The 24,479-nt window shown below is 37.8% G+C and overlaps 2 protein-coding genes across 4 annotated transcripts in view; one reads left to right on the forward strand and one right to left on the reverse strand.

The window, feature by feature from the left end:
- Positions 1-17,840, forward strand: part of acss3 (acyl-CoA synthetase short chain family member 3) — a 46,126-nt gene extending 28,286 nt beyond the window's left edge. Inside the window, exons 10-16 of the mRNA XM_052120657.1 lie at positions 4,526-4,621; positions 4,809-4,872; positions 6,613-6,694; positions 15,051-15,173; positions 15,281-15,380; positions 15,586-15,761; positions 15,888-17,840. Coding sequence (XP_051976617.1) covers positions 4,526-4,621; positions 4,809-4,872; positions 6,613-6,694; positions 15,051-15,173; positions 15,281-15,380; positions 15,586-15,761; positions 15,888-15,971 — 725 coding nt within the window. The 3' untranslated portion in view covers positions 15,972-17,840. The remainder of the gene's footprint in view (positions 1-4,525; positions 4,622-4,808; positions 4,873-6,612; positions 6,695-15,050; positions 15,174-15,280; positions 15,381-15,585; positions 15,762-15,887) is intronic.
- A 188-nt stretch (positions 17,841-18,028) lies between these two features.
- Positions 18,029-24,479, reverse strand: part of ppfia2 (PTPRF interacting protein alpha 2) — a 182,644-nt gene continuing 176,193 nt past the window's right edge. For 2 of the 3 annotated variants that reach the window (XM_052120655.1, XM_052120656.1), the window contains 2 exons: positions 22,977-23,055; positions 18,029-18,929 (listed from right to left, as the gene is read on the reverse strand). In XM_052120655.1, the coding sequence (XP_051976615.1) occupies positions 22,997-23,055 (59 nt within the window). In that variant the 3' untranslated portion in view covers positions 18,029-18,929; positions 22,977-22,996. The remainder of the gene's footprint in view (positions 18,930-22,976; positions 23,056-24,479) is intronic. The other variant, XR_007969906.1, reaches the window with a different exon arrangement.

Below are 24,479 nucleotides of genomic sequence, written 5' to 3' on the forward strand. Positions count from 1 at the left end.
CAACAGTATGCTGGATTTTTGCAGTACAATTGTAAAAAAATATATTTACAGTACCCTACTGTATATTTACAGTTTTACTAAAATTGCCAGTAAATTACAGTAATTGTTTTACAGTCGAGCACTCAAATTGAACTCTACACGTCTCACTGACCCCGGAATAGTGTATTAGGGCTTGTGGGTTTAAGAGAAGAGCCTTAAAATAACTTGAAAAGAATTAGGACAGAAATATTTTGCTATTGCATAAGACAATACACTACTAATAAAAAAGTACTATTCAGGTTAGCCAGGTTTCAAAAACAACAGTTTAAATGTAAACCGAGAATAAAGTTGACAAAACATATATAACATATATATATATATATATATATATATATATATATATATATATATATATATATATTATTATTTTTATTTATTTAAAAGAAAAATTCCCCTTTTTCTCCCAATTTGGAATTCCCAATGTGCTCCAAGTCCTCGTGGTGGCGTAGTGACTCGCCTCAATCAGTGTGGCGGAGGACAAATCTCAGCTGCCTCCGAGTCGGAGACTGTAAATCTGCGCATCTTATCATGTGGCTTGTTTGAGCGCGTTACCGTGGAGATATAGCATGTGTGGAGGCCCACGCCATCCATTGCGGCATCCACACACAACTCTCCATGCGCCCCACTGTGAGCGACCACATTATAGCGATCAAGAGGAGGTTACTCTACCCTCCCTTGCAACCCGGCCAATTTGGTTGCTTAGGAGACCTGTCTGGAGTCACTCGGCACACCCTGGGATTTGAACTAGTAAACACCAGGGGTGGTAGCCAGCGTCTTTACCACTAAGCTACCCAAAAAAAATGTTTTGGAAAACATACATCCATATTTTATATATTTTAGAAAATAATATAAAATGAAAATTTGTATGAAAATTAATCATGAAAGGCCTAAAACAGACAATTAATTGTCATAAATCACAATTATTTGCCTGACAATTAATTGTCAGCCAAATTTCATAATCGTGACAGCCCTACTCTGATGCTCCACAGATTTTAACCGAAGGTCACCACTTAAATATTTAAATGAAAATTTGTATCCTTAAAAGTTAACTTTGTTATTTATACACAACTAGCATCCCCAAAAGTAATTGCAAAAATGACTCTTTTCAAACATGTTTTATGTAGTAACCGTTTTCTTAAATAATAATCTGCATCATCATCTTCAGCCGAAACTATTTTCTTAACTGAAACATGTACTGTATGCACACATATATGTAAAAGTGTCAGTTAATCATTACTCTCCTAGACAACACGCATCCAGAACATACATAAAATGAAAGGTTCTCGATCTTGAGACCTGATAATAATCTGTGCTATTTTAAGACCCAGTCCTGTTGTGAAGAGGTGGGGGACTTGATGATGAGGGCTGCTGATGTCACCACTGTTGCCGGGCAACTGGTATGTTTCCAGTTGGAAGTATGTAGCAGTGCCTGCTGGTTGCACAAACGACCTTAACACTGGCCTTGAGCGCTGGCACCTGTCTCTGAGCTCTGTGCACATACGGTCACAGTTTTTGACTGGTAAACTTTTATCTGTCCACTAAATCAACTTTGTATGGTGGCAGATGGCTGGCAATAATGTTCAAAAACTAGTGATGGCATACCATGAACTTCAAAAGGAACAAATTTGTGATTTCTCTCAAAATCTTCGAGGTTATTTGTCAATTTGGACCAAAATTGGGCTAACACAGTTACGTTTTCCTGCACTTGACGTCTTGCAGGAATGAGACACCCAAGAATTAAAATGGCCTTTTATTTACCCTCATGTTGTTCATAACCCATATGGAAATCTCTGTGTGTGTGGCAGTCCTCTTTTAATATAGCTGTTTTAATAAGGCTTTTCTCTTGGAAAAAGGGTTCATATCATTATGAGAACAGGCACTTTCTCCTGTTCTGTGTGTGTGGGTGTGTTTGTGTGCACACGCTTTATCACCTGTGAAAAGTATTTGAGGCTTTCTGTATTATTTGCATGTGGCAGCAGTGCCAGACAGACTCATGGTGCCACACACTGTGATGCCAACAATTCTCTCCTTCACTCACTGTCTCTCCTCCTGCTGTTCACAGTACTCCTCAAGCATCTTGAGATGCAGTAGGACTCAGTCAGTCATCTGTTTGTGAACTCTTTGTTTGGGGTCATGCTATCTTCGAATGATTGAAGTATTTTTGTTTCGTGTACTACACTCTCTCTGACCCTTGGATATTTTTGCTTTACAACTTTTATATTCTATAAATATATTACAGGTCGATCGATACATTCGTTTTACTGATTATTCGATGCCGATAACTGCCTTTTGGAATGATTGATTATTGCAGAAATAGACGGCAATAGTTTATTAAAAAAAAATTGTATTCCTCTGTGTTGGCCAAAACCTTTCATGTGTTAATATACAGTTGAAGTCAGAAGTTTACATAGACTTAGGTTGAAGTAATTACAATTAATTTAACCACTCCACAGATTTCATATTAGAAAACTATTTTTTCCAACAATTGTTACAGACAGATTGTTTTAATTGATTTTATCACAATTTTAATTGACTATATCACAATTCCAATGAGTCAGATATTTGTGTACACCAAGTTAACTGTGCCCTTTAAACAGCTTGGAAAGTTTTAGAAAATAGTGTAAAGCCTTTATGCAATTAGCCAGTTAGCTTCTGATTGGAGTTGTACTGAATTGGAGGAGTATCTGTGGATGTATTTTAAGGCCTACCTTCAAACTCAGTGCCTCTTTGCTTGACAACATGGGAAAATCAAAAGAAATCAGCCAAGACCTCAGAAAGAAAATTGTGGACCTCCACAAGGATCAATTTCCAAACGCCTGAAAGTACCACATTCATCTGCACAAACAATAGGATGCAAGTATAAACACCATGGGACCGTACAGCCATCATACAACTCCGAAAGGAGATGCATTCTGTGTCCTAGAGATGAACGTAGATTGGTGCAAAAAGTGCCAATCAATCCCAGAACAACAGCAAAGGACCTTGTGAAGATGCTGGAGGAAACAGGTGGACAAGTATCTATATCCACAGTAAAAAGAGTGCTATATCGACATAACCTGATAAACTGCTCAGCAAGAGAGAAGCCAATGCTCCAAAACTACCATAAAAAAGCCAGACTACAGTTTGCAAGTGCACATGAGGACAAAGATCTTACTTTCTGGAGAAATGTCCTCTTGTCTGATGAAATAAAAATTGAAATGTTTGGCCATAATTACTATTGATATGTTTGGAGGAAAAAAACTGAGGCTTGTAAGCCGAAAAAGAATATGGTTCTTTTTATAGTAATAAAATTAATTTTAAAAACTATCGGCCTATTAAATCGGTTATCTGCCTTTTCTACCACCTTAGTTATCGGTGTCTGCAAAATCCATTATTGGTTGACCTTTATTATAGATTTATATTATATACATAAATGACCTCTCATTGATTCTTGAGAAATGGGTCAAAACAGGCTACAAATTTAATTTCATGTGTCATGGAATTATTTTGTATGAATATGTTAAACATGTTCAGATGTATTTACCTATTTCTGCTGCTTCCATTTTCTCACAAAATGCATGCTTTTGACTTTGCTATAATTTAGTATGGGTCAACACCATCAGAAAAAAGGCATCAAATATGATAAAGATTGACAAGTTTGGCATTCACTTCATTGTGTGGATGGTTTTAAACTGATTTTCTGTGCCATCTACTAAATTGTCATTACCATCAGACAATCTGATGGTTTTGAAGAAAAATAACAACCATAATTTGCATTTCACTTGGGCAAGGTATCGATATAGATTTCCCAAATTTGATTCTGATTTACAAGGTCTCAGTTTCTTTCAATTCTGATTCATTCACATAATGTCCATTTTGCTTACAAATAAATTCTATCTCTGCTAATTCTGTGTATTATACAGGGAACCCTTTACCTTGGTACATTACAAAAATGAATTCTGTTAATTAACAACAGGGCCTAAACTATGCAGTTCCATTAATATTTATTTCACAAATATATTTATCAAACCTACCAAAACTAAAGTCTACTTCAAAGTAGATGTAAAAGATTAATCTTAAATGAAGTATCCACATCAGTAGCATTCTAAAATGAATATTGCAATTTAATCAGAAAATCGATATTTGCCACATCTTTTAAAAGAGGTATATTTTCCTTCTGTCAGGACAAAGTATCAATATTTGTTTAAAAAGCAATCTAAATGTGTATCTTTTAAGTTCAATATAGTTTTAATCTGTATAAAGTATTGATTTATTTTCTGAGGACATGTGGTTTGGGGGTGATGATAATATATTATCAATTTGAGAATCAAATAAAATGGTAGTTTTGTGTTAACAAGTGATGTTTGATTTAATGTATATTTGAATACTGAATAGGTGTTGACATATAAACATATTTCTGAGCAATCCATTTCTGCAGCTTGATTTGTATTGTTTTATTTATTTCTCTCAGTACTCCCAAATGAATCATCATTTCTCTCTCCTGCAGAAAGTGGCTCGGCCATCACTGCCTCATGTATCGGTCTTGGTTGCTCACTCACTCCTCCTGCTGGTACAGCAGGAAAACCTGTACCTGGATACAATGGTGAGATTTCATTTGCTTGAGATTCCATGTGCGCACAATAATGTGTTTATCACTACTCTCTGTAGAAACTGTTTCCTTTTTATCTGTGTGAAATTGTTATTTGACTGCAATTTTAGTTCGTAATAGCCGAACACGCCACTTCAATAAATGCCTGAAGCATTTTACTCTCTTCATCTTTGTCTCATAGTGACAGTGATTGATGATGAAATGCAGCTGGTGAAACCAAGGACTCTGGGTAATATTGTTGTAAAGTAAGTCAATTTCTTGTTCATTTTGTCTTTTTTTTATTGATGGAGACAGTAGAGAGTGTTCTGCTGGAAATTATTGTAGAGAGAGAGAGAGAGAGAGAAAGGGGGAACAGGATCGGGAAACATTGGAGGTCAGATTCAAACCTTTTTTTCCTGCATGAGCACCACAGCTCAATGTCTCAAGCATATGCACTAACCAACAGAGCACATATTCTGACATTTTCTCTTTTAGGATAATTTAGTTCATTTTGTCTAAATCTGTCTGTCACAAGAAAAATCAGACTTGGAGTTGTGATTTCATTCACAACTCAAATGTGACAAATGTCTAGTTACTGCGTTTTGCCTTTGCATGGCAGCATAGGAAGATATACATGTATGAATGAATGTTACATTTATATAGTGGTTTTCTGAAACCACACACAAAGCGCTTTACACCGTGAACAGGTTCTCCTCAACCACCACCAGTGTGCAGCATCCACCTGGATAATGTGACGGCAGCCATAGTGCACCAGTACACTCACTACACACCAGCTATTGGTGGAGAGGAGAGAGTGGAGTGATAGAGCCAATTCATGAGAGGGTATTATTAGGAGGCCATTATTGAGAAGGGCCAATGGGGGTAATTTGGCCAGGACACCGGATTTACACCCCTACTCTTTTCGAGAAGTGTCCTGGGATTTTTAATGACCACAGAGAGTCAGGACCTCAGTTTAGCATCACATACAAAAGACAGTGCCTTTATACAGTATAGTGTCCCAGTCACTATACAGGGGCATTAGCACCTACACAGTCCACAGGGTGAGCACTCACTACTAGACTCCCTAATACCTCTTCCAGCAGCAACCTTAGTTTTCCCCAGGAGGTCTCCCATCCAGGTACTGACTAGGCTCAGCCCTGCTTTGCTTCAGTAGGCAACCAGTTTTGAGCTACAGGGTGATATGCCTGCTGGCATGAACACATAAAAATGAATAAAAGGATCTAAGTACTATATTTATATTTTCATATTTTGACAAAGTCTTGACAACCCGAATAGGCTTTTAGTGTGTCCTATAGATGATAGTGTAAACTTTTTTTCATCTTCACAAATAACCGACACATTTTCTCTGCTTTCCATTTCAATCCACTCACCCCCTCATCTTCCTGCAACACAATAAAGGATTTACAGACACAAAGCAAAAGAAACTCTTCATCACAGATCTGACTTCAAAATCTCAGTCTTTTCACAAGGACATCAACCCCGAGTCTGAGCTGAATGACTAATGGGCTCTCGTCTCATTGGCAAAGACTCTTATTAAGTCTTATTTCAGCCCGTCTTCATGTACCATACCTATCGAAGCCAGCGACGTAGGGGAAAAAGAATCTCATTGATGTATGTTTTGTATTGGTTTCTGTGTTCTGATAGATTTTATTTGAATTAAGAGCATGTTTGGAAGCCTGCTTGGAATAAAGTGAAATGCACAAGTTGTTTGGCTGAAGATTGAATAGATGTGGACATTGGACATTTTATTTTATCTACATCAAGATTATAAGAATATATCTTCAGTCCTGTAACTGATCACAAGTTTATCAACATTTTTGATTGCCTCTCATGCCCTTTTTTCTAATGATTTTCTTTTCTGATTTTCTTCTGAAAGTAGTTGTTTTATACTATAAAGAATTCTCTGCCACTGAAAGGTTGAAAAACAGCCTGTTTGATGGTTTAAAGTGGAGAAAAGTCACATCAAGGTCTCTTTCTTTTATCAGGCTTCCTCTTCCTCCTGGAGCTGCTCTCAGTCTCTGGCAGAATCAGAAGCTTTTTAAGGAGCTGTACTTCACCAAGTTCCCTGTAAGAGTTTCTACACACACACACACTAGCTGACTCAAAACTAGCTGACTATTTTGTCCGAGGATGTCATACCTACCAACTGTTTTGCTGAGATCCTGCTCTCTCTTGTTTGTCACGCTTGCCAAATCTGAATTCTCTCAGATTTCCTGTCTGATGGAGCTCTTTGAAATAACAACGTGTGAACATAAACAATTATAATAGATTGAAATCGGATTAAATTCATAGAGTAACTTTAGCCTGTGATTGTCTGTGATTATGTATTTATTAGTGCTGTAAATCGATACAAAAATTGTAATCATGAAATGAATGAATCGCATAATTTTAAATGCAATTAATCACGTTAACGCATTCAATTCCAATGAATGGGCCTATGAGCAATTTTTGTGGATGATGCATATAAAATTTGAGATTTATGGATAACAGATTCTGTAGTTCTCAAACTGCATAAAAATATGGAAATACAATAATAAAACAACCATTTCTAGTTACAAGTTGCTGGTGTAGTGGTTAAGGCATTGAACTCGTGGTTTCCAGAAAGTTATTCATTTGATCCCCGCAAGAAGCGAGCCATGTCATCATCACATTGCCTTGTGCAAGACATTTCACTCATTTTCCACCTCCAATTTATTTTTATTATAGCACCAGTGTAGTTCATTCAATATCTAAAAATTAGGAATCTCACTTCACGTGCAGGCACCAGTTTCTCACTGGTATGAGCGCTGCATCTGGAGCAGGAGGTCCAGTGTTTGATGCTGACCAGAGCAGGGTCTGTACTGGAACTGGCAAACATATACTAAATACCCAGAGGGGAGATGCCTCAGTGGTGTTTTACCTGGCTTTCCAGAGAGTTGACCAGAGGGGTTATGTGTCAGGTGAGGAGGCACAGGCATTATTCTTGTACATTTACAAAGCACCAGACTCCGATTTGGCCAATTTTTCAAAACATGTTGTTCCCCCCACCTGAAGAGAAATGTACTTGTTGGGATTCAAACCAGTGCTCCTTTCATCTCAAGGCCATTCTCTCCCATTCTGACATACCTACTCCTAGCAAAAGTTCTGTGGTCCTTCTTGTCTGAAGTAAATCTGAAAAAGTTCTAACTAATCTAAAAACATCTTCAACCTGAAGGGAAGAGCAGCATTGTCGTCTTTGTTGGGATTTGAACAGGATCTGTGGGCCTCCTTGTCTGCAGTATTTCTGAAGATGATCCAACTATTCTTAAAACATCTCACATATGAATACAGGAAGAGCATTGTTGTCTTCCTTGGGACTTGAAGCAGCACTCAAGTCCATTTATTTCCATACTTACCAATTCTCTACATAAGCACATGTTCTGTGACCCTCCTTGTCTGAAGTAATTCTAAAGATGAACTCACTTCTCAAAATATCTTCAAATCTTATGAGAAGTACAACAGTGTCGTTTTTGTTGGGATTCGAAACCAGCTCTGTCTCGAGGCCATTCCCTTCCGTACTGGGCTATCGACTACCTACAACCCTCCTTGTCTGAAGTAATTCTAAAGATGAACTCACTTCTCAAAATATCTTCAAATCTTATGAGAAGTACAACAGTGTCGTTTTTGTTGGGATTCGAAACCAGCTCTGTCTCGAGGCCATTCCCTTCCGTACTGGGCTATCGACTACCTACAACAACAAAGGTTCTGTGAGCGCTTTGTCTGAAGTTATCTGAAGATGAGCTAACTAAGCTCATGTCAGCAGCCATATCACTCTGCAGCTCTAGTTTGGTTGCGAGTTGAGCCTGGTCAGTTTTCCCCAGGAGGTCTTCCATCATAGTACTGAGGTTGCTGATGGAAGAGGTGTTTGTGAGGTTAGCAGGAGGTTCTCACCCTGTGGTCTGTGTGGGTCCCTAATGCTCCAGTATAGTGATGGGGACGCTATACTGTAAAAAGCACCGTCTTTCAGATGAGATGTTAAACCGATTGGTACGATTCTGTAAATTGACCTATTATTTATTTATTTATTTATTTATGCATTTGGCAGACGCTTTTATCCAAAGCGACTTACAGTGCAATTATTACAGGGACAATCCCCCCAGAGCAACCTGGAGTTAAGCGCCTTGCTCAAGGACACAATGGTGGTGGCCGTGGGGTTAGAATCTGTGACCTTCTGATTAACAGCCCTGTGCTTTTAGTCACTACGCCACCACCACCTGACAGATTATGCAACAATAAAAACCTCCACAAACATATCGCAACTTAAGTTTTATTGCAGCATTCGTTAGGACATGCAGTTAACTGTTTAACTGAAAACAAGTTGACAAAGTACTTGTATTTAAGTTTTTGCAATTTTCTCTATCTGCCCTCTGACACCAAAACGTACTGTACCTTTTCAACAAAAAGTATGTATATCCTTTCAATAAATAAAAATGAACCAAAAACAACTATAACTTAGGCTAGGTGAACCTCCTTTCTTTATTCAATTATCTAACGATCGGCCGGATAATCACAGCACTTTTACGTTCACTGAAATCTTATTCAAGTAGGAAAAACTATTTGGAGGCATCGCATTCACAATATAAACTGAACCCCTCCTTTTAAAATTAAAATATACAACTCTTCGAATTTACACAGTTTCAATTTCAATTTGACTTTACCAAAAGGTAAGTAGTACACTACATATAATATTTATTATTATAAAAGTATTACCTTCATCTGGGCTCAGGTGCTGGAACATATTAGATGTTTTCACTGCTTTTTTTGCGGTCACATTTCATCTGCACGTTTTGCATACTGGATACTGTCTTCAACAACTCCTGTGTCATTTTTTAGATGGATAAAATGCTCAAAAATAGCTGATTTAATTCGCTTCTTTTGCGGATACAACTATGTTTTCATTTTGAGAGTTTCACGTGCGCTGAAAATTCACGTTCGGCTTTCGACCCGCCTAACCTAGACAATCACCTTGTGAACTCCGTTACCATAGTAACAGCCTCACAGACAAGCCATGCAGAGGGCAGGACACACGTGTGGCGCAAATAGTAAGACCCACACCAAAAGACTCATTTTCAGTAAAGAAATTAAATGGACAACATGGTGGTTTTCCGTTTTTTTGTCGTAGCTTCCAAATTCTCATGGTTTAATAACCATGACCATTTTAATCACGGTTTATTGTGAAATTGGTTAACTGCGACATCCCTACTGTGTTCCTGACTTTCTTTGGTCATTTGAAATCCTAGTGCACTTTTCATAAGAGAGTAGGGGTTGTAACCCCAGTGTCCTGGCCAAATTCCCCAAATGTCATGGCCTTCTAATAATTCCCATCCACGAATTTACTCTTAACACGCTCCTCTCCACCAACAGCTGGTGTGTGAGTTTACTGGTACACTATGGTTGCCATCACATCATCCAGGTGGATGCTGCGCACTGGTGGTTGAGGAGAACCCCCTGTTCACTATGTAAAGCGCTTTGAGACTAGTGTCAGAACAGCGCTACATAAGTGTAACATTCATTCATTAATAATCTTAAAACGTCTTCAACATGAAAGGAAGTACAACACAAGTCATCGTTGTTGGGATTTAAACCAGTGTTCCTTTAGTTTTAAGGCATTTCCTCCCATACTGAGATTCTGACTCCACACATTAGCCCAGCTTCTGTGGCCCTTTGACTGAAGTAATTCTAAAACAAACTTTTTTCTCACACCTAAAGGGAAGTAAAGCACTGTTGTCTGTGGAATTTGAAACAAGTGCTCCTACAGTCTCAAGGCCTTTGCCTTCCATACGGAGCAACTGATTCCTCATTTCAGAACAGGTTCAGTGGGTTAGCAGCCCTCTATATAGCGAGCAAATCACTCGCATATGCAACCAAATTTCGCACTATGCGACTAAAATATGTGTTTTCTTAGCCACTGGGGAGTAATAAGACAAATAAGAACTTGAGCGCCACAATCCATTTACTAAATAAGAAGCTGGCAATTAAGAAGTTGGATTCAGTCTCATCTTTTACAGCGTGTTGTCTCGTGAGTGCACACCCTGAAGGAAATTGACCTTATTTGGCTGCAGTGGGTCCAGATCTGTCATGATCGCACTGTCACCATTGCTTTAATTCAGCTGCGGAATGACATTAAAATTGCATTTAACGACGTTAACTCTGACTTTGGTTAAACTTTTCCCCAGGCTGTTTTCACATCATGCTCCATTTTAAAGCATGGCTATAGACCAGTAACACGCCTGTTAGGTAAAAGTGTTGCAAACTCGAGAGCTTGTAGATTTGAATTTGTGATTATGTACAATAAATATTTGCACAATAATTCATACACATTATACAAGTAAAAGATTCCTTTTGCTTCATTGGGTGTATTTTCTACCCAAAGAGGAGACCCAGGCACCACATTTACACATTTCATGTCTCTTTTAAAATCCTTTTTGTTATTATAATCAGTTGGTGATCAAAAAGATAAAAAAACAACCGTGCAACTTCAAGTGTAAACACTTGCTCACGGTGCTGATCTCATAAAGAGACAGTACCAATTTAGCACTTGTTATACATGTCAATGTAAATTGTACAAGTGCATGTAAACAAACATGTTACAAATTGTAGTAAGTGTAATAAATGTATAAATATTTAAAAGTCACAATCATACATTGTGAAATAATTTAACTTCAGAAAAAACTAAATAAGTGTTTAACTTCAGAAAAAAACTGCAAACATTAAATAATTTAACATAGTCTTGTGCCGCATCTATGCTAGGGTTTGGTAAAGTTTATTTTTTTTGCATAGTTGTTTTGATATAGTAGCACTTAAATTATTATTTTTATAATATAATTATTCATTCTATTTTCATTTGGTTCCAACCTAGTTTTTGTAAAAATTTTAATGAAATTTCAATCAGCGACAACAGATTGTATCATTATTAAAATGCAATTTCATGACATCATATAAATTGATAAAATGTGAAATTTGTACACAAGCTAAAATGTGATTCAAAAGATCAAATATATGAAAAGCGAAATATGAAAAAAAAAAAGACAATCTTGCATACTATATTGCATGAAATCATATGTATCCAGTATAATATATTCCACAGGCCTGTTGAATGCTTGATTCTGATTGGTTGACATACGTTCTAAGGTGTGCAATTATTTTCCAGTAAAAGCACAGCTATTAAGTATTTCCAAGTCTTGACCGCATAACGGTTCCATATTACTACGCCAAATTATTTCAGTTATTTCTGTACAGGCTACCACAACAAAATAACCTATTAAAGTAAAGACATTGTTTACATTCTTCTCCAAATGTACTTAACCAATGTCTATTTCTCCTAAATAAAATAATTTCATTTGAAAAGCACCCTTGCACTCCCTCTTCCTCTCTCTCTCTCTCGTCTCACCCACACTAACAACGTACACGGGCTAACACAGCAAAATAACCATATAAAACAAAGATATTGGTAAATATCAAGTAGACAAAAATCTCTATAATATGCTACATTTATGTAAATTTCGGTTGAATATTGCCCTTGCACTCCCTTCTCTCATCTCCTCCACACTTCCACATGCTGACACATTCATTTGCAAGCACACATACACAACTGGTCAAATGTTTTGAAACAATTGACTGAAATGTTTCTCATGATCTTAAAAACCTTTTGATCTGAAGGTTTTTGCTTAAATGTTTGAAATTAGTTTTGTAGACAAAAATATAATTGTGCCACCATATTCATTTAATTATAAAACTAAAAAAAAAAAATATATATATATATATGGATGGCTTTGACCGAATATTAAAGGCAGCCAATAAGAGATCAACATAGATGGGAACTCCTTCAATACTGTTTAAAAAGCATCCCAGGATGATACATCAAGAAGTTGGTTGAGTACATGTCTGCAAATTCTAACCAAAGAGGGAATATGCTAAAATATAAAACGGTTTTGATTTATTTTGGATTTTGTTTAGTCACAACATAATTCCCATAGTTCCATTTATGTTATTCCATAGTTTTTATGAATTTACTATTATTCTAAAATATGAAGAAATAATTATACTAAAGAATAAGTGGTTCAAAAAATGTTGACCGGTAGTGTATGCATGTGCACACACACAGAGAGACTTGAGTCGCAAACAACAAACAGATCCTCAACCCAGCGACTTGATCAATACACCAGTTTCTATTTAGGGCTGTGTGATATGGGCAAAATTGTTATCACGATAATCTTTTTCATATTGTTCGATATCGATATTTATCACAATATTTTTTTTATTTCAAAGTTGATGGAAGAATAAAAAATACATTCTAAACAGTCAAAATAGTCTCTACAAAACTGCACAGGGTTCCAGAGACAGCCAAAGCAGAGGGGTCTGCGGGATCTTTTACCAATTTTACCGTCTTTTACCGTTTATCAATTGAAAATGAATGTTAAAAGATCATCTGTTTGTTTTGAAGAATAGTGACAGCAGTCCAGTATTTGTTGGAATATTTTTACATTAAAATGTTTTTTATATTTCTTTAGATTCAGATACCCAAGTGTGGGGCATAGAAGCCCTTGTGACTATGGAATGATGCTGAATGTGGGTTCAGGGACGTCCCAAGAGAAAATTTAGAATTTAAATTATTATTATTTTTTTTTAAACATTTGTATATATTCATTTAAGTGAGAGACTAGTCTACCAACTAGAAATTTTAGTCTTAGAGCTGTTGTCCACATCACTGTTGTTCTGTCGCACTTTTCACTAGAGATGATGAGAGGGCGCAAGCGTTGTCATGAATTCTTGCGGTGCGGATGGAATCAATCCGGTGTCCGACGTAACCTAATTGTTAGCAAGGCAGCTAGCATTAGCAAGTTCATCCAGTCTGACCCTACGTTGCCACCGATGCACTGTGAGCGAAGCTGAGAGTGTTTTCAATTCATTCCTATGAAAAGTGAGCATCATGCTCACAAGGTGGATCGTAGGATTGTCAGCGGTGTAGAGCAAGCCCTCTCCTAGCGCTGTGAGCGCCTTTTGAGCGGATTTCGTCCACCCCAGTGGAAACGCAGCCTGAGAAAGCCGAACTGCTTGTGTTTTAGTGACACGCAGTAAATATCGAAAATTCCTCAAAAGCTTATTGTGGATTTCTTTATCATGATATATATCGATATCGTTTTATCGCACAGTCATATTTCTACGTTATCCAAAATAACTTTAATGTTTCAATGTATTTCGCTCTAATCGGCATCCCAGTTACAATGGAAAGCGCAGCCGTGCTCTCCCTCTCTTTTGAATGGCAACACTAGCTGAAGCTGAGAAGAATACTTAAACTTACACTTTGGCAATTTGAAGCAATGTTATTTCTGATGAGAGCCGCTCCAAACACAGGTAATTCAACTCATGATCGATCTGTTTCTCTCAAACACACGCACTTCTTTGTTACTGCAAGGCTGAAGGGCAGCGCATCCTTCGTTGCTAGTTCTAAGTAAAAATTTTTAACTAGCAATGAAGGCTTGAGCATGTAAATTAGTTCCACTCACAAGAGCGTTTTAGGGGCGAAAACCAGAAACTTACTTGAGATAAAACCCTGAACGAAGTCTTAAATGTGGTAACAATCTCGTGTGTGCATTATTTTTCAATAATTCAGCAGTCTGCTGTAAATTATTCTTTACATATTATATAGGGTGCCCTCTTCTCAGTTATCATAATATCTTCTTTAGTTTTCAGTTGCATTACGTTTATGTCAAAATACTGGCTTTTTTTGTTTTTGCTTGCCAATGAGGATTCTTTCTCCAATGTGTCTAGAGGGTTGGTTAGATACATGAGCAGAGTGTTTGTATGCAACGTGTCAAGTGCGAGGAAGTCTAATCATTGATGAACAACTGTATTTAAACAGAGCTGAATCCAATATGGTGACAATGTCAATAATATAAAAAATGCATTTGGTTAATTACAGTATTTCTTTGATAACAGAAGATGTAGCATGTGATGCCAGTTTCTGTAGTAATCTTGCATACTGTACATTCAAGTCTCTTACTACTCATTACAAACTCTCACAGCATTTCTCGTTCTTTGCTGTAAAGATAGTTTGTTTGTCATAGAATGTTTATATTTAGAGTTTTAAAATGTTTTATTTTCTTTGTATTGTTGTGGATCACCATATCTATATGAAATATGTTTTACAAAATGTTAAAATTGAATAACTTGATCATGCACATGCCTAAACCCATATGACAAATTATATAGACTAAGAAGAGTATTACATGTGAGTCTGTTGTTCTTTTATGTGGTGCACAATGCCATCAAGTGGTACAAGCAAGTATTTAAAAATGAGCTCCTTCCATCCTATTAGAATATAATCCATCCAAAATCTAACGCTGGAAAAACATGCATTTGCATTGCTTCTGTTTTAATGTCTCTTTGCTACACTCACTCATAGGGCTACTATGACACCATGGACGCAGGTTTTTTGGACTTGGAGGGCTTCTTGTACATAATGTCACGGTCTGATGATGTCATCAATGTCGCTGGTCACAGGTTATCCACTGGTGCCCTTGAAGAGGTACGAGGAGAGGGACTGTCTCACAGATGGCACAATGCAATTCAGTTTAACATAACCACATGTCCCTTCTTGCTGTACCAACAAACCTTATCTTGTGTGCCTCTTAGTCTGTCCTGCAGCACCCTTCAGTAGTGGATTGTGCAGTGGTGGGACTGGAGGACTCCCTAAAGGGACACATTCCTCTGGCATTATGTGTGCTCCGAAACAGTGAGGAACATAATGAAAAAAGTTTTCATAAGTGTTCTTAAAATAACTTTGGAAGCATTGACTGGTTGAGCTTTACCAATGAGATTTGATGTGTTAAAATGAACAGCCAGGAAAGTAGCTTGTTTATTTTAATGTTCGATAATGTTCTGCGATGCATGAATAATATAGTTCTCTCTCTTTTTTTTGTTGCTTTTCTTGTTTGTAGACTGTCAGAAGAGTGAAGATTTGTTGGTGAATGAGATCGTGAGTTTGGTACGGGAATCCATCGGGCCGGTGGCGGCTTTCAGGAAGGTACTCTTTGTCAAAGTTCTTCCCAAAACCCGCTCAGGAAAAATTCCACGATCATCTCTTGCTAACCTGGTCAACTCTAGGCCTTATAAGGTATTTTCTCCACTTTTCCCTGAAGATAACCGTTAGTGTATGGGACAGATGCAAATCTTGTGCTTTAGTCAAAATATAGTACTGCAGAGCTTTCTAATTTAGACATTTCTAATTTTAAATGCATAGATCACTCCCACCATTGAAGATCCTGAGGTCTTTAAGGACATTGAGAAGATGGTGCGAGTAACACTTAAAGGACCTGGTAAATAATTCATCATGAGATGTGGACAAATGCACGCACGCCAGCTTTCCCTCCAACATCTGACACTGTTAAACTGTGAAACTCGTTATGCGTATAGAATCTAATCATGGTATCCAATAGGTAGTATAGCAGTAATAATCTCTTGAATCAGTAGGAGTGATACTTGCAATAGTATCATCTCAATGGCTTGCCCAAATACAACTACCTGTTGACTTAAAGGAAAAATCTTGAGATAACGCTCTTTGGATGAGTATGAAAGTGAGAATATCACAAAAATGTTATATTTTACCCCAAATTTAAATGTAATATCTAACTTTAGGGCCATAAAGATTTGTTCACATTTTAAAATCAATTCTCATTACCATTCTCATGTTTTAGGTGGAAAAAAGTTAAACTTAACAAGATGAGAAAATTAATGGTCGTAAAAGTAGCCTTATTTTTGATTTATTTCCAATTTTGGAAAATGACTTGGACATGTTTTTTGGTAGGGTTCGTGAAAGTCACCCAAATATGTGTTTTATTTGCAACCCATGAACTTAAACTATAAAGCTGTCAACTTGAAGAAATTGTTTTGTAAAACATTTTGACAATTATTTTTATAAACAAAATCTATTAGACTGTACTTTTTTTATTGACAATGAAAAGATCTTTGATCACCACATAGTTTTGACCAAAATACAATCATTAATAAAAATAAAAAAATGGACACAAAATCAGAATATTCTCGTGCATGCAAAACAGGGATGTATAACTGTTGAAAATTGTGTCAGAAATAACTCAAAGACAGGAAGTCAAGATTTCCCCTGCAACCTCGACAGAAACAGAGTTTGAAAACAGTTTTACACCAAAGTCACAGCAGGCAACAGGTTTGTCTTTTAAAAAGTTTAATCTGGATTTCAAGTTGATATACACTCTAAATTCACTATGAGCTAAGCCTGTCTTTTAGTTATTTCTCCTACAAGAGTCTGTTGAGGCTAGCTGATTGGTTGATGGGTGGTCAGGTGTTCAGTGAATGACATCAGATGTGCCATCACGCAGAGTGTTGAGTAGAGTGAGTAGTCCATGTCATAGTGGCGATGACACACACTGTGCTTTTCTGAGACATTTGTTTTACCCACAACAGGTGACAATTTGATCTAAAATGGTGTTATACTTTCATTCTTGCCAAACAATAACATCTGTGATTAGATGCTTTAAAGTCAACATGAATTCAACATTTACTTTCAGTAAGTGTTCTGTAACTTGCTCCACCTAAAATGACTTTTTGTTTCATGTAAGGTCATAAACTGTTTAAGCAAAAACCGATTGGTTCACAGATTTCTACCCATTATTCAGATTTTGCATGTAAAACCCTTTATCAGCATTCTTGCAGGCTTGTACAATGTGCACAAATGTTTTGACGTCAAAAGCAGAGAATAACCCGATTATTTCAGCTCACATGTAAATGCACTCACTGTTGTAGCTAGTTAAGCATTGAGGGCATTTACATTCTTTTTAAGTGTAAAGTCATGTAAATAAGACTTAAACTGTTTTCCTTCATCACGGTGAGGACATTTTTGCCCATTACCCCAATTTTGTATTGAATGTAAACCTTAACTCTTACTGCTTTAAAGGCGCCCACACTAGGCTTTGAGCACGCAATATTTTTCGGACAACGCAACGGACCATGATATGATTTCATCACACAAATATTATTATATTAAAAATGTTAAAATCTTCTGTCGTCTCACTTTCCTGCAACAATAAACCCTGTATTCTTTGTATTAAACCAAAAGTTCAGTGTGTGACATTTCAAACTTCTATTGGTCTCGCATCCTCTCATCATACGGATTAGTAGATCAGAGTTCACCAAACTTGAACTTACGCAGCATAGTACTGAATTTTTCGCAGAAGGTTGCATTTCAATGGGAGTGACTGGAGCACAAAGTTTAGTGTGACCGCCCCTTTATCCAATGTGCGCAAGTATTCTGTGCATGACCAATTACATTGACGTCAAAAGCAGAGAATAAGCCTATGATTTAGAATCTCATGTAAATATGGATTTATCAGTAAACACACTTTTGTAGTTCATGTACCTTTTCTAACTGAATGCCATTTATCGTTAACATAAGTAAAGCAGTGTTTCCATTGGGATACTACTGTGGATACATCTCCATGTCCCTAAAAAGTGGGTGCTCAGAGTTTCAGGAGTCATGCAGTCCTCTACAATCCACTTCAAATGGGTATTCGCATCTAGCTTGATTCTAGTATGGATCGGCAACATTTTATGATCCAATTCCTGATGGATAAAATCACATTACGCTCTACGTTTCTACTGTGGAACATAAATGGGTTGCAAATGCCGTTTCATGTAGACTTTAAAATCTTTCACACCTTGGTAGGTTTGAGCTCCATGATGAGTGATGCAACTGGTAGGACATGACGGGTAAGTACAGCTCTCATTGTCCGACAGCAGGAAGTAACATCTGAATGAGGGGGAGGGGCTTTCAACAACCAGACCACAACAGGCCTCAAAACACATGAACAAACAGCATGTACAAAAACATCTCTCAGATCTAGGCTAAAAGTTCAAAGAGCAGCATAATTTTAAACCATGACGTTAAGGGACATAATCTGCTCTGAATATGTTCTCGTATTTTTTCTTCATCTTTTTATACAGACGTGTGTATATATATCTATATATATATATCATAAAAAAAACAGCTTTATTTATATTCATTTACAGCTGAACCTACACATCCCCCGTAGAATACACAGTATGTAAGCTGAAGTAGAAAGGGTGAGAGTGTGTTAGCACCTGTGGGGGGTGCCTGGGTTGTGGCCTTGGCTTGTTCAGTGCAGAGGAGGGAGTGTGGGGCTGGCACACCATTACCCCTCCTCGCCCCATCCTCTGGGGTTTCTCTTGGCAGTGTGACTCGACAGCATTCTTCATTCAGGCCCAACTTCAAATTACGACTATAATACATCTGGAATACAAACGTTTTACATTTAAAGATTAGAACAAGCTGTTACAGTGCATCCAGAAAGAATTCACAGCGCTTCACTTTTTCCACATTTTGTTATGTTTAGCCTTATTCCAAAATTGATTTAATTCATTATTTTCCACAAAATTCTACAAACAATACCCCATAATGACAATGTGAAAGAAGTTTGTTTGAAATCTTTGCAAATGTATTAAAAAAAAATCACATGTACCCAAGTATTCACAGCCTTTGCTCAATACTTTGAAGCACCTTTGGCACCAATTACAGCCTCAAGTCTTTTTGTGTATGATGCTACAAGCTTGGCACACCTATTTTTGGGCAGTTTCTCCCATTCTTCTTTGCAGGACCTCTCAAGCTCCATCAGGATGGATGGAGAGTGTCGGTGTACAGCCATTTTCAGATCTCTCCAGAGATGTTCAATCGGGTTCAAGTCTGGGCTCTGGCTGGGCCACTCAGTGACATTCACAGAGTTGACCCGTAGCCACTCCTTTGTTTTCTTGGCTGTGTGCTTAGGGTCATTGTCCTGTTGGAAGAAGAACCTTCACCCCAGTCTGAGGTCCAGAGTGCTCTGGAGCAGATTTTCATGAAGGATGTCTCTGTACATTGCTGCATTCATCTTTCCCTCGATCCTGACTAGGCTCCCAGTTCCTGCTGCTGAAAAACATCCCCACAGCATGATGCTGCCACTACCATGCTTCACTGTAGGGATGGTATTGGCCAGATGATGAGCGGTGCCTGGTTTCCTCCAGACATTCCTTGCCATTCAGGCCAAAGAGTTTAATCTTTGTTTCATCAGACCAGAGAATTTTCTTTCTCATGGTCTGAGAGTCCTTCAGGTGCCTTTTGGCAAACTCCAGGTGGGCTGTCAAGTGCCTTTTACTGAGCAGTGGCTTCCATCTGGCCACTCTACCACACAGGCCTGATTGGTGGAGTGCTGCAGAGATGGTTGTTCTTCTGGAAGGTTCTCCTCTCTCCACAGAGAAACGCTGGAGCTCTGTCAGAGTGACCATCGGGTTCTTGGTCACCTCCCTGACTAAGGCCCTTCTCCCCCGATCGCACAGTTTGGCCGGGCGGCCAGCTTTAGGAAGAGTCCTGGTGGTTCCAAACTTCCATTTACGGATGGAGGCCACTGTGCTCATTGGGACCTTCAATGCTGCAGAAATCTTTCTGTACCCTTCCCCAGATCTGTGCCTCGATACAATCCTGTCTCGGAGGTCTACAGACAATTCCTTGGACTTCATGGCTTGGTTTGTGCTCTGACATGAACTGTTAACTGTGGAACCTTATATAGGCAGGTGTGTGCCTTTCCAAATCATGTCCAATCAAGTTGTAGAAACATCTCAAGGATGATCAGTGGAAACAGGATGAGCTCGTGCACCTGAGCTCAATTTTGAGTGTCATGGCAAAGGCTGTGAATACTTATGTATATGAAATTTTAATACATTTGCAAAGATTTCAAACAAACTTTCACATTGCCATTATGGGGTATTGTTAGTAGAATTTTTTTGGAAACTAATGAATTTAATCCATTTTGGAATAAGGCTGCAATTTAAATAATGTGGAAAAGTGAAGCGCTGTGAATACTTTCCGGATGTTCTATATTAGCTGTTATGGCTAATGTGACCATAAATTAAAAAGCCAAGGCTTTAACTTTTAGGTTAAAGGGTTAGTTCACCGAAAAATGAAAATTCAGTAATTGTTTACTAACCCCTGTTTTGTCATATGTCTTGATGTCTTTTTTTAACACAAAGGGAGAAGTTGTGAAAACATTTTGTGCTCTGTGATATCATTCAGTGACAGTTCATGGTGACTACCTTTTCAAGCTTTAAAAGGATACAAAAGTAAAATTCAGAAGTCTAATTAATTACTTCATGAGACTTATGATTATGAAGGCAGCCACACCCAGATGCTACAGTCAGACAGAGTGTAAAGGAGTCTGCAGTGTTTGAGGTTTCGCTTAAGAAATTTCACTGGAAGAACCAGAGAGAAATGTGGAGGACCCTAGAATGTGTCACTGCTTCTCCATTCTGAACCGGTGTTTATGACAGACCTTCTCTGAAGAGAGAGAGACCTCAGCTAAACATTCGGTAGTTGTAACAATATCTGTTAAAATCAAGTCGTTTCTAACTGGCTCATGAGATGCTGGATTCAATATACTGTTATGAGAAAGTTTTCGGAATGTTGCTAGTTCACATCAGAGGGGGATCATGGCGCGCCACCGCAAATAGAAACCAAGCGATTTCCTATCTGTCATTGTGGCTGGTTAGAACAAAAACTCTGATTAAGATACCTTTTTATTGCATGTCATTTTCCGCCAGGTTAGGAAGTGGTGTGACTGGCTTTCTCAGCCTCTTCAATCTCTCATGTTTGAAACCGAGTGTTTGGAAGTCAAACAAAGGCCAGGCATAGAAATGCATCTCCTCTTCGACTTAAAATTTTAGATGTTTTTAATAAGTTCTGTTCAAAATTAGCTTTCAGTTGAACGCCCCATCTCAGATGAGGGTCCAGCGTAACTGCTACTCTCGGGCAGTCTCATGAATGTGCACAGGACAGCAACGGTTGGTCAAGAGTTTCACTAAATGATACATTCGATTTTGGTTTGTTTCTCACCAAAACTCATTGTATGCTTTCATAACAATCATGAGTCTCATGGAATAATTTATTAGACTTCTGAATTATACTTTTGCAGCTTGAAGATGTGGTCATCATAAACTGCTTTTGTATGACATCAATGAGCACAACATTTTTCACATCTCTACCTTTGTGGTGAGAAAAAGAATGTCAAATAAGGGTTATAACAACACAGGGCTGAGTAAACAATTACATAATTTTCATTTTGGGGTGAACTATCCCTTTAAAGGAACATTGTGGGTTCAAAAGTCAAACTATGGACCCTATCTACAGTAGCTCTTTAATTTTTGATGGGAATAACAAGGATGTATGGGATAGACTTAGACTTTTCAATGAGTTGTTTTTGGTTGGGACACTGCATTTTTTTGCTGCTCTCCCATAGTTTGGTTGTAAAAAAAATCAAATCAAAGGTGAAACGGCTTCAAATCGTATTCAAGTTGATGACGCAAGTCATTTCCAAACCCACTGAGGTTCGGATCAACTTAAAGGAAAATTCTGCATTCAAAACAAGTTGCGCTCAGTCGACAGAGTGGCGGTACGGAAAACCAACATGGCCGATTGATTACACGTCCTTAATTGAGAAAAGAAGATGACTGAAACAAAGCAAGACCGGTAAGATGAAAACAGAGTGGAGCAGAACGCAGGTGTAGGGGCGTTTGGTGAAATGGAGGAGGTGGTGGAGACATTATTGGAGTGTCTGATCCAAGCACTATCCAGTACTACAGAGGCCATTATGGTGAGTGAGACGTCTGGAGGATCATGTGGCAATGCAGTGACGAAAGCCAATGATTGCAGTCTACACTTGATTTGCGCTGGCAAGGATGTTGAGGAAGTGTGTGGTGACAAGATACAGGTATTTGCTTCTAAATGTGTTTCCCACCTAACCCCAGGAGTTCCTAATCGAGACTGAATTTTGCACAATTCAGTTCCTTGGTCATTTATTCTCTTATAATTACTATAATGATTTGTCAAACTGTTTAAAAAAATGTATATATATATTTTCATTTCTAACAGGTGGTTTTTAGTTCAGTTAAAGCTGTCCTGGGCAAATGATTTATTTTGACAGGCTAAACCTGTCTAACGCCTGAATATATTTATTTATTTGATTATAAATTTCAATCCAAGTTGGATGTGGCACCATGTTGATTACCACAAGAAATTATCTCGACTTATCCCTCCTTTGCTTAAAAAAAAAATATTAAAAAATCTGGGTTCCAGTAATGCAATTACAATGGAAGTGAATGGGGCTGAGTCGAAATAAATTTTTGTGGTAATCAACATTGTCACAAATGCTGTCGATTGATCTTAACATGGGAATATTCCTTTAATTCTGTTTTGCACTTAAGTGAAAGAGTGTCTAGATCAGCTTCATTAAACACGTGAGGGTATAAGACTTACGGCTTATAGTCTGTCTTCTCTCAGCAAGAGTATGTCCTCACAGTGGAACTGTCCAAACGCTGTAACGCTGATGGCCCGACTGCAAGCAAACAAAGACATTGATAGAATAAGCTACCATATGTAAAATAGACTGTTGCTCATTCAGACCATGTACACACTGCAATGTTTTGGGAGTGAATGTCCTAAATTATCATTCTGTGTGCGTACAGAATGCTGGACTCACTCCTGAATTTGGGAAAATGGTTGACGGCCATAAACACTGCATCAGTCTGACATCTCATAAAATATAGATGCCACCATTGAAACCCGTTCGCTATATATACTTGGATATTTATGATGAAAGCGATATTAGGTACTGTAGATTGGAGATATTATTGTCTGGCATTTTTAAGTAAACCACATTTGTCAAGCATATGACTGCTCATTTTTACTTGTCGATTAATCATTAGATGAAAATTTGTCTTAATCAGATGTCAGAGCATCTCCAATTTCACCAGCGCACATAATGTGGTTTTCTCATAACATGATTTGTAAATGCAAAGCGCTTTGGGTTCACTTTTGAGTAATTCCAAATATATTTGGCTGTTATAGGTAATAAAAAATCTAATGTCACACAGTTACACTCGGACAATGTTTGTCGACAGGAATTTACTCCGACTGTCAATATTTATAAAACAAGCACAAATGAACTTGTGATTTAATGACTAGTCGACACAAACTAGGCACTTGCCTGTTCCCACATTTGTGGCAGAACTAATCAACTGGTCCGTGCAACCCCTATCGTATTTAGCTACAGTGTGTACATGGCCATTCTGTTACATACAATACCAGTCGCAATGTCCTTTACTCTTGCACCCACAAAAAACACGCAACCAGGACAGCACAATATCACATGGTTAGTTGGATAGTCACCAAGTCAGTGATTTCACTACAGTCTCCCTGCTACAAGTGGTTAATCTCCACACAAAGACTAGAGGAACCAGAACATGAAGGCAGTCCAGCAAGTAAGGCGTTAAAGGAAAGCACTAGTAAAAACGTTGTTCTTCATGCTTATGCAAGATGCACCACAGCTTGAGAAAAGTGTGAATACAAATCACATAATGTAAAAACAGTCGATTTTAACCATTGTATACTTTAAACGCAAGGCAACGAGTAATGTCTAAGTCACGTTAATGCATACAATTTACATTGATGCAATATTATGACATTTTACTGATGATCTAGTGTGTCCTGATTTGTTCTTGCATAGCTTGGTTCATTTGGGGTGGTTTTAATTGGATCTATAATATCCAATGTAACCATTTACCCAAGTCCTGATAGCACTAAATGCAATGCAACTAAATTACACAAAAGTCAGAAAGAACACTTTAGGAAGAATTCTTTGAATAATGTCTAAAAATTAAATATTTGACATCCTAGACTCTGAATTAAAATGAAAACACGAAGGACCATTAAAAGTTCAATATTTCGAAATTAGTATAATGAGTTAATTTTGAATTTGTG

This window comes from Xyrauchen texanus, chromosome 47 (assembly GCF_025860055.1).
Source record: "Xyrauchen texanus isolate HMW12.3.18 chromosome 47, RBS_HiC_50CHRs, whole genome shotgun sequence".
Lineage (NCBI taxonomy): Eukaryota > Metazoa > Chordata > Actinopteri > Cypriniformes > Catostomidae > Xyrauchen > Xyrauchen texanus.